Raw genomic sequence first — 11043 nt, 5'->3', positions numbered from 1 at the left:
TTGAAATATGCTGCTCCAGCACACTGCAGATCATTCTGTGCACGAATATGTCTATTGCATGCGTTTTTATGAGGTTTTTATAAGTTGCAGTGCGTTTGTCCTTGTCGGTCACCACAGAAAGAGAAAGTAGCACAAAATAAAAGTATGAATGGTACCTTAACAGTCGTACTTAAATACAGCTTTGAGTAATGGTATTTTCTTTTCCAGCACACATTTGCTGCACAACCATCAACATTTTCAAGCCTTAAATCATGAAAATGCTTTAGGTGCAGTGATCATAGGCACATGTTGTCTTTCGTGCTTGATTTAACATTTCGCATTTGTTGTTTCAGTGGCCCAGGGAAGTTCAATTAGTATTTGTCAACGTGAACAACTTCCACCACCTTAAGGCTGAATTCTAATTAGTTGAGATGTTTGTACAGCCATGAGCTACTCAAATGTTAATCAATTGAAAAGGGAACTGTTTCAAACCAGCACAAAAGGCCTGCATATTGTTAACAACCATGTTTTTCTAATTATTCTCTATGGAGCTGTGCATGAACATGAACTTTCTCTCATTTCTGGCTACAGGAGACAAAAAGTATTCATTTGTACAGACTGAATAAGGAATAGGAAGAAAAAACCTGTGACCACATAACATAATTCACAACTGGTGTGGGTAAAACAGACCTCTGTTGTTGAACAGAGACACTATTATAGGGGACAAAAATCCACAGCCTTGGGATCACATTATTATTCAAACACAAGAGGGCAGCAGGGCCAAATGAATCATTTAATGTTGGGTTTGTCTTTGTGCTTATTGCCAGTCTGTGACCTTTATGGGGATGAATGTTTGAAGTTTGCAATGTCTTGATAAAGGTCACAGACTGAAATGCTAGCATTAGATGTGTGTTAGATGAGTGTTAATTAAGTGAATAGAAAGAAGGGGTTTCCTATCAGCTCAATTTCCATGGGAATTTTGAGTCTTAAAAATCCCATTAAAGCTTTGTGGATAAAACTGTGATGAAATTACTCATTTGATGTGTTCAAGAATCACAGAAAATGAGAAGATTAGAGGAAATATTGAAGCTTTCTTTAGGTTGATATGGGGTTGACCTTTGCCTCCAACACAAGAGCGTGCCTTGCTGTCTGATAGAACCTAATCACAGGTCAAAGTCTGCTCTCTGGTTGGCAGAGCCAGTAGGAGCAGAGTGTGTTTTTGTCCCTCACTGTCTCCGCTCCTCTCACCCTGCTAACAACACCTCGCCTTGAGGAGAGCTTCCTTTGCTTGGATTGTCACCGGTTCAACACCATGCTGCTTCAGACTGTGGTCCTTCTCCTCCTCTGCGTGTCCACGGGCATGTGTGCCACTTTGGGCCACTACCAGACTCAAGCAAAGGAGGAGGAGGAGGCCCCTACTGTTACTGATGGTGCTGGAGCAGCTGCCTCTGTAGAGGAACCTAAAGAAGATATAGCTCCTGCAGATGCCAGAGTAGGTGATTCACCTGCAGCCGAGGTACCGGCAACTAACTCCCTTTTTGGTGACAATCTACTTGCAAAAATACTTTCAGTGGATAGCCCAGCAGCTGACAAACCTGAAGTAGATGTCCCCGTAGCAGATGGTGCAACAGCCAAAGAGCCAGGGACGAAAAGCGATAGGCCTGCTGGAGATGCCCCTGCTATGGAAGCTCTTACTGCTGAAGCTGTCGCCCAGGAGCAACCTTCTTCTGAGGAGGAGTGGAATGAAATCAAACCAGTCCAGACAATCCAGTTCCTGAACAGACCCTTGGTACTTGAAGATGATAACAATTGGAGCCTCAACTCTATCAGAAGTAGTTTCCAGACTGTGCACGGATACTTTGACTCCCTGGTAGAGCTGGTGGGGGGACACAACGGTGTATGTCAATACCGCTGCAGATATGGTAAGAGTGAATCTCTCGAAATAACGTACTGTTAGGTTACTGAGAAGTCTTTTAGTGTACTGGAGGTGGGACTATGAAAGATTCAGGGGGCTCAGAGATAGCTACATAGTCACAGTTGTTGTTGTTGAGCAGTTTTCAGAAGAGCAAAAAAGTTTTGTCAGTGCACCTGATCCACAATAAATTTTCAGATGATTCCCTCTGTTTGTTTTCCTAGCACACTTTGACTCTCAAATTGATCCCTCCGCTGTCATTTCTTGATCCAAGATAGTGTTGTAGGCCCTTGGGCTGGAGATAACGAAACCTGAATACATTGTGGTTATCATTCTGGGACATAGATGCACCTACAGTTACATAATCAATACAGACGTCCTCAAACAGACGTTACATCTTATCTGTGAAACGACACGCAACCAAGACCTTGACTATGTGCACATGTTTACTTTAGTTTGTTAATGTGCCTTCACTCCATGTCAAGAATTAAATGGAGCTTCTCTGGATGTTGTTTTTTTTTTCAGGAGAACCACCTCAACCACGTCCAGGCTACCAACTCCCAGAGCCCAACGGCTGCAGCTCCTCTCTGGTGGGATTCCAGGTGAATAATGCTGTAGGTGGCCTATTCATAGCACCAACAACCCAGAACTACATGATAAGGCCCACATAATGGAGCTAACTGCAGCCAAAATGGCTGGAAATGCTTAGTTCTGCATTAGCAAACTGTACTGACACAATACAGTTCTTTCTTTTGACAGCTTGACCTGGGGATCCCTGCTATGACAGAATGCTGTAACCAGCTCGACATGTGCTATGACACTTGCGGGACAAGCAAGTACGACTGTGACGCCAAGTTTCGTTCGTGTCTGTATGGCATCTGCTCTGACCTTAATAAGAGTCTGGGCTTTGCGTCGAAGGTCCAAGGTGAGATATTTGCAGATATTTACTATACTCATTTTTTTCTGTGCTGTGATCTAAAATATAGAATGGCATGAATACGACCAGCAGAAACAGATCACATACTTGTGTATTCCGCCTCCATCATCTCTCTATTTCTCTGTCTTCTCAGCCTGTGAATCCATGGCAGACACGCTCTACAATACAGTGTGGACTCTTGGTTGTAGACCTTACATGAACAGCCAGAGGGCAGCGTGTGTCTGCGAGGGAGAGGAGAGGGATGAACTGTGACACAGGAACACTATGGAACAACTCCTGGATGCTTTCGCAGACAAATAACAGAAACATGGGTATTTCCACAGATTGTATTGGCTTTTTTTGTCAGAGGAGATACTTCACAAGAGCCCTCTCAAGACAAGGAGACGTAAATGGGGACTGCAAATGAATAGTTTCACAGGCTTTATTCATAGGCAGTACAGATATTAGGTATCTGAATATGACTTTCAGAATCTTATTTAATTGCTTATGCATGTTATACTCTCCATACTCCATTTCATTTTAGGCCATTTTTAGGCCTCTATAACTCCATTACCATAAATTACTTTGATGACTCCACACAAAGAGCCCGATGGGACGGATGTTGTAGTTGGATTAATTTCCTCTAGATAGAAAGACAAGATAATTACTATGGCTCACATGGTTCGTTGTTTGCTGCTATTTATCACAATAGTCTGCTCAAACCAATGTCGTGTCAATGTAATGCCTATTACAGCTACTATGTTAATGTCTGATGTAAGTTATTTCTTATGAATAAATGCCTGACTAATTGCAGTTTAACTGACATGATTAATTCTAGATTAATTGTCAGAGTGATGAAGCGCATGCATATTTTCCGGGCATGGCCAAGTGACATCTCTTTTCCACCACACTGGAATGTGTGGTGTGCTCGTCCATCAGCCATCGATCACACCGAGCAAATGAGTCAGAATACATATATGGATGTTCTGCATATCATTTTTTTTAAGTCAGTGATGCTTTGAAACATAAACCACTTTTATAAATCCACAAAATCTTTAAGCTGTGATCAAGCCTGAGAAATGCCTGAAAGTGTGACTTAGAAAAAGATCCTTCATGCTGTAGTTGTTACAAATGAACTGTGGCCCCTCCGAGTGATTTCTAATAGAAATGTCATTCACTTTAATGTCAATAAATTGTGCTGCCAGGCAAAGTGGCAAAGCCACATAAAACTTGGATGTATTAACCAGAATTTAAGTGATCTACAGCAGTGTGACTGACACTGGAACTAATAGGAATAAAGAAGAGTGTATATACTGTATATCTGCATGTATATATGTATATGAGGGACAGCACAATGGACTGCCCTGTGTATGCCTGTCTGGTGTTTTAAATGCTAAATAAACTGAAATGGTCAGTCCATCCTTTAATCTAAATGTTACTCTGCACATGTAATTTATTTATAATCCAGGCTTGTGCTGCCGGCGTGTTTTCGTTGCGTTTATTGTGGCTGCTTGTGGAAAACGCCTTCATGATGGCGTCATGGCTCAGGCAGGATGTAGATGGGGCCTCCGCTCAGTGTGTGCTGCTCCTGAGGTTCACCGGTCCGAACCTCTCGGCGGACACGTCCTCGACAATGCTGAGCACAGCGGGAGTCTCCTGCCCCACATACTAACACCTGGCAGTGGAGGAACACTTGCTGGAAATGGAGAAGACGAGTTTTGAGCAGAGAAACAGAAAACAGAATTATAGTGTAAAGAAACTGCTAATTCACATAGTCTATGAATACAGTCCTTACAGCATAGTGCTACATAGACCCAAGCTCATGCACACTTGCCAGCTGGCTCCCAGCATGCTTCTTTAACTCACTTGGTTGTCCTTGCCAATGAACTTGAAGACAGGGACCTGGTAGTGCTTAGAGAGTTGGTCCTTTGACGAGTACTGTGTCACAGTTTCATCAAAGATACACCTGAATAGGATGCCAAAGAAGGGAAATGGAGTCATTCATACATGCACAGTACACAGTGATGCATATATATTTCAAACAAACCACTTCATCAAGGTTAGCTGCCCCAAGGCCCTGAAACTCTGTTGTATCTTTAATAGGAAATCGTGAAAATAGATTATAGCCCTGCTATGCTGGTGTCCATAGAGCAGCAAGAGGAAATCTTACTCTGGATACACAGGGAGAAATTCTTTGCCAAAAGTGAAAGGTAATAAGGCTGATCTGTGTTTTTTCCACTCAAAATGTTCTTGTTGTCAGTGGCATTTTTCAATTGACATTTCCTTAAAGGAGTGGAGATTTCCTGTCCTGTGTCAAGCTGGTGATGCTAAGGCTTAGTGGGAACACAGCAGCTGGGTCTGATTCTGTTGATGTTTATTATAAGGACTATTAATGTTGCAGCACCAAATACCAGAGACGGATATCTTAAAGCTTGGGCAAAACCAAATCTTTTTGCATGGCTACATACCACCAGAGATGTGGTACAGTATTTGAGAAAATATGTTGATATGTTGATATAATATGATGATCTGTGTTTTGATGAATATGATTTTGATATTGTGGCATCTTTGGTGCTATGCGATCATTGCTATACCACTCTGGGCTACTGTCACATCTTTGAATGGCTTTGGCAGGGTAGAGTTTCTATAAATACCACTTCTTTAATGTCAGCCAAAGTGTGTGAAATCCTGTACTTACTATAAACACAACTGTTATTTTAGGTACTACAAAACACATCACTCTCTGTGTAGCAGAGGAAAGACAAACACCTGCAAAGTTACCATGAACTGGGTATAGCTCGAATATTGTATTATATCTTTTAACATTAGAGGGTAGCAAAAGAGAAACCTCTTCATTTAAAAAAGATGTGGTCATACTGTTCCACGTGTGCACCTAAGGCCTTTGCAACAAGTGTACCATGTCATGTAGCACAAGCTGTGACATTTAAACTTCAGCAGTATTCACCCATCTTTGATGAGGTAATACTTGAGGGCCTGGTCAGCTTTGGGCCCTGGTGTGGCGAAGCAGGTCTCCACCAGCGCAGAGAGGCCCTCCACTCTCTCCTTTGGCTCCACCCCAAAGAACAAGGAGTCGTGCAGTTGGAGCTGGGGCGGAGTGCGGTAGGGCTCGGAGAACTCCGCGTTCTTGAAGAGCTCCAGGGAGAAGGGAAAGACACCCTCACTGTGGCCTGCCAGCTCGAGAGCTGAACTGCGCAGACTTGCCTGGTATCCGTCTGACACGCTGTATTCCCTGGGGAACTCACAGGTGACTGGGAGCACTAACTTGCTAGTGCGGACTATCAAGTCCCTACTGCTGCTTGGGCTGCTCCTAGGAAGGCCTGTCACCAGGTTGCTTCCCACAATCTTGTCATCTGTCACCTGGGGGGTCAACATTCATTTTACTGTACTTATAAAAAAGCTTTTGCAATCTGAGACAACCTTACACAGCCCACTTTTAAGGCACAGTTGTTTTGTATAGTGATATAATAATCAAATAATTCTCCAATGCCTAACTGCAGACTAAAAGTTTCAACTCAATGGCTCTGACCTCCACCACTGTGCCGCAGGTTTTCAGGCTAAAGCTGAGGTTGATGTGTGTGCCATTGGAGACACCGCGACAAGACGAGTTGGACAGGGAGAGCTCCAATCCTCCGACAAGGTCCTTGGGAACTGACACTATAATAGAGCTGGAATCACACTGGACTGGCACTGCAAGAAAGATATGAAATATTATTATGGTTGCATAAAATAACACACATCATGCATGGATAAAACACTGCATGGATAAAATAACAAAGAGTAGCATAAAATCATCTCACAGTCATGTGGTTGGATAAAAACACACTAAACAGGAAAGCAAGTTTCTGTGGCAGTTCTCATATGTTTTGTTAACAGAAAACAAGATAATGCCTGTGTGTTTAATCTGCCTCATCAGCCTGACAATTTTCTGAAATGTTATAATAACTGAACGATTATTGAAAAAGTAATTATTAATTGGAAAACATTAATTAATTGGAAATAGAAATAATCAAGGGTTACAACATTTATTTTAATAACTTTAGATTTTAGACTGTTGGTGGAAAGCACGTCATTTGAGGAAACTCCTTGGACTGACGGGCATTTTCCCTTTGAAAAGATTGCATGATTAGATATTATCAGATAATCTGAAAAATGATCTACACAATAACCCATAGTAAAAATAATCATTATGTCTTGTATAATAGAAAAGACACTAAGGTAAATGTTCTGAAAGCAACATGTGTTTACGCAAGGATCGTCTAATTTATCAAACAAAAGTCAAAGAAAGCATGCAGAAAACATTTGGCCATTCATGTTATCCACTGCTAATGTGATTAAGAATGACCTCTGATAAATAAATAACCCTTCACTGAAATGTTAAGGACATCAGTTACGACCTTTGGTAAAACCTCAGATTAATGTAAGTGTGGATCTCTGCGTCAGCTTGCCTTGCTGTCTGAATGATTATCTAACCTCAAAATCTCTGTTTTTATTTTTCACACACACACACGCACACACACACACGCGCGCACACACACACACACACGTTTGTTCCACTATCTCCGGTGGGACAACCCACCCACAACTACATGCCTAACCGACCTTTGTCCCCAGAGTGACACGAATCCATCAGTTATTGTGCATTCAGGTTAAAGGCCCCAACAGGATATAAAAACATGAAACACACACACACACAGACATACACCTTGACATGTGCGTTTATCCTCTCCCAGGTCCAGCCCTCTGGGACAGTTGCAGTGATAGGACTCCAGTAGCGAGGAGCAGCCATGGCTGCAGCCTCCGTTGTTAACGTGACAGCCTGCCGTCTCTGCATGAGGCAACACAGAGAATATTTCCTTTTGATGAAGATCATCGTGTGGGTTCCTGGTTCAAGTAACTCTTTACAACATTGACTGCTGTGTCATAATGAACATCAGAGCAAGTATCTACCTTTGCAGGTGTGGCCATCCTCCTCCAGCACACGGCCCGGCCCACACTCACAGCGCCTGGAGCCTTTGGTGTTCACACACACCTCTGCACAGCCACCATTGCCTTTCTCACATTCATTCACATCTGAACATGGGACACACACCACACCTGGGTCAGATATTATTATCAGATGAGTCTTGTTTAATCAACTGAGTACCAGATGGGTGGAGTTTATCACCTCAAGGCAATTCACTTAGGGTTCCAGGGAAGAAGATGATAAATCGACTTCAAAGGACTTTAAAACTGTGTTTATAATATGAGAAGGACTAAGAAAAATGAGAGAACTGGTAAAGAAAAAATGAGGAATGAAATAGAAGGAGTGACAAAAGAGAGAGAGCAGGAGAGTGAGGAAAGAGAGTGAGCGATGATAGAGAAATGAAGCATTCATTTCTGTTACAGGGAAAGCCACATTTGATTGAATAATAAGATAATGGCAGTTTTCAAGCTGGCTAAGTTCCCACCTGTCACCCATCATTAGGTGTACCGCCCTGTGTACCACACACACACACACACACACACACACATCTTTCAATCTTCCTGTCCCTAGCACTGCTTTGCTCTCATCCTACCTATTTTATGATCTATCTTATCATTTTGTAAGATAGATCATTTAGTTATAAGTCTGTTGGTATGGAATAGTAATATTTATATCCAGTTTAGATTAAGTGGTCACAGGACATTGGTACACTAGAGCAGTGTTTCTGAACTTGAACCTCAGGGTACTACTGCAGTTAAAAAGGGAGTACATGGAAAGATTGTGAAGTTGCTAAATTGACAAAATAGAACTTACGATTTGAATTAAAATCTAGATCCACATATTGAGTCAGCTGTAACATCTGAACAATGTTGTGATTAAGAGTGTGCAAAAGTTAGCAAGCAAGCACAGAAGTACAAACAGCTAGCTGATGGATAAACAATAGAAAGAGATAATGGATCAATGGTTAAAATGGCTAGCTAAAAGTGATGTATAAACATTTGAAAGAGTGTGCTTAAAGTAGAGAGAAATCGTTGAAATAGTTATCTAATATAGTAAATTATTTAAAGAGTATTGGATACACGGCTGGATTGGTAATTTGGGCCGATGCACATTTGCGGCCGGTGTAACGTAAATTATTTTTTTATATACTGTAACTGTTTTTAAAAAACGGGCCAACGATGGGCCCATAAAGCAGGCTGTCAAATCAGAATCAGAATCAGTTTTATTGCCAGGTATGTGTACACATACTAGGAATTTGACTCAGGATTGTACAATGTTCACGATATGCTTACTTATACAATAATACCATAACACAATAATAAAATAATAATTAAAAAAAATCAGACACAAACTACAGAATAGACAACACTAATATACACACTATGAACAAAAAAATATAGACATATTGACAAATAGCACAGTGATCAGAGTGCAAAGGATGCAAGAGTAAACTATTCTCATTATGTACATGTTGAGGGTGGATATGACACAGGTACACATACACATACATGCATACATGTACACATGTACACAGTGTGATGGAGCATAGTGCAAAGGATGCTGGAAAAAATAAATAAGACCTATGACCTTATGACCTGAGGTAGGTGTATTGGTATACAGTATATACAATATGACATGGTATGAACAGCACTGAAATAGAGAATGGTGAATAAATAAATAATAAGTGGAAACCAGCAAACAGGTGCTGATTAGAGACAGAGTTACTGGGTTATTGCACAGGAATTGTTCCTGACACTGTGAGTAAGAAATCAGCGGTTCATCAGAGTGATGGCTTGTGGGAAGAAACTGCTTCTGTGTCTGTTGGTTTAGGCTTACAGTGCTCTGTAGCGCTTACCAGAGGGGAGGAGCTGGAACAGGTTATGTCCGGGGTGAGATGTATCTACAGTGATGTTTCCTGCCCGTTTCCTGACTCCAGAAATGTAGAAGTCCTGAATGGAGGGCAGGTTGGCACCGATTATTTTTTCTGCAGTCCTGACTGTCCGTTGTAGTCTGGCCTTGTCCTTTTTGGCGGCAGAAACCCAGAAACCTGAAGGATTCCACAGCAGACACAGGGCTGTTGAGTATGGTGATGGGGAGCAGAGTGGGGGGGGCTCCTCCTGAAGTCCACAGTTTTGAGCGTGTCTGTAGGCAGACTCATCACCGTCGTGGATGAGGCCGATGGCCGTTGTGTCGTCAGCGAACTTCAGGAGTTTGACAGATGGGTCTCCTGAGGTGCAGTCGTTGGTGTAGAGGGAGAAGAGCAGTGGAGAGAGCACACACCCCTGGGGGGCACAAGTGCTGATAGTCCAGGTGCTGGATGTGATGTTTCCCAGCCTCACCTGCTGACTCCTGTCAGTCAGGAAGTCTGTGATCCACTGACAGGTGGAGGCTGGCACAGTGAGCTGGGGGAGTTTGGTGCTGAGGATGTCCGGTATGATGGTGTTGAACGCCGAGCTGAAGTCCATGAACAGGATCCTAGCATATGTCCCTGGAGAGTCGAGGTGTTGCAGGATGTGATGCAGACCCAAGTTGACAGCATCATCCACTGACCTGTTAGCCCTGTAGGCAAACTGCAGGGGGTCCGGCAGGGGGCCTGTAATGTCCTTCAGGTGGGCCAACACCAGTCTTTCAAAGGACTTCATGACTACAGATGTCAGGGCGATGGGCCTGTAGTCATTTAGTCCAGAGATGGACTATTTTTTGGGACGGGGATGAATGTGGAGCGTTTGAAGCAGGAGGGAACTTCACACAGCTCCAGTGATTTGTTGAAGATCTGAGTGAAGATGGGGGCCAGCTGGTCCACACAGATTTTCAGGCACGATGGTGAGACACTGTCAGGCCCAGGAGCCTTCCTGATCTTCTGCCTTTGGAAGAGGTGGCTCACGTCCTCTTCACAGATCTTGAGTGCAGGTGAGAGGTCAGAGGGGGAAGGTGACTGTTTGAAGATGGCGTTGGAGTGGGGGAGAGGTGTGACTCTGGGCTTTTCAAACCTACAGTAGAAACCATTCAGCTCGTCTGCCAGTCGTTGAGTACCAGCAGTGTTGGGGGATGGTCTCTTGTAGTTTGTGAGTGTCCGTAGGCTTCTCCACAACGACGCAGGGTCGTTGGCTGCAAAGCTGTTATTTAGCTTTTCAGCATAGCACCTCTTTGCAGCTTTGACCTCTTTAGTCATTGTGTTCCTGGCCTGGTTGTACAAGACTCTGTCCCCACTTCTGAAGGCCTCCTCCTTGGTCTGATGAAGCTGCCTGAGTT

The 11043-nt window shown here is 43.0% G+C and overlaps 2 protein-coding genes across 2 annotated transcripts in view; one reads left to right on the top strand and one right to left on the bottom strand.

The window, feature by feature from the left end:
• The first annotated feature begins 1291 nt into the window (after positions 1–1291).
• Positions 1292–3080, top strand: pla2g12b (phospholipase A2, group XIIB). The gene is made up of 4 exons (XM_046071403.1): positions 1292–1901; positions 2417–2505; positions 2651–2816; positions 2962–3080. Exons 1-4 carry the CDS (start codon positions 1292–1294, stop codon positions 3078–3080), a joined length of 984 nt encoding a protein of 327 aa, XP_045927359.1.
• A 1264-nt stretch (positions 3081–4344) lies between these two features.
• oit3 (oncoprotein induced transcript 3) overlaps positions 4345–11043 on the bottom strand; it is an 11799-nt gene continuing 5100 nt past the window's right edge. Inside the window, exons 4-9 of the mRNA XM_046071177.1 lie at positions 7776–7898; positions 7531–7653; positions 6355–6515; positions 5773–6185; positions 4674–4773; positions 4345–4503 (exon numbers count right to left, since the gene is read on the bottom strand). Of these exons, the coding sequence (XP_045927133.1) occupies positions 4345–4503; positions 4674–4773; positions 5773–6185; positions 6355–6515; positions 7531–7653; positions 7776–7898 (1079 nt within the window). The remainder of the gene's footprint in view (positions 4504–4673; positions 4774–5772; positions 6186–6354; positions 6516–7530; positions 7654–7775; positions 7899–11043) is intronic.

This window comes from Micropterus dolomieu, linkage group LG15 (assembly GCF_021292245.1).
Source record: "Micropterus dolomieu isolate WLL.071019.BEF.003 ecotype Adirondacks linkage group LG15, ASM2129224v1, whole genome shotgun sequence".
Taxonomy (NCBI): domain Eukaryota; kingdom Metazoa; phylum Chordata; class Actinopteri; order Centrarchiformes; family Centrarchidae; genus Micropterus; species Micropterus dolomieu.
The sequence above is the reverse complement of the archived record's forward strand: the minus strand, read 5'-3'. Positions and strand labels throughout refer to the sequence as shown.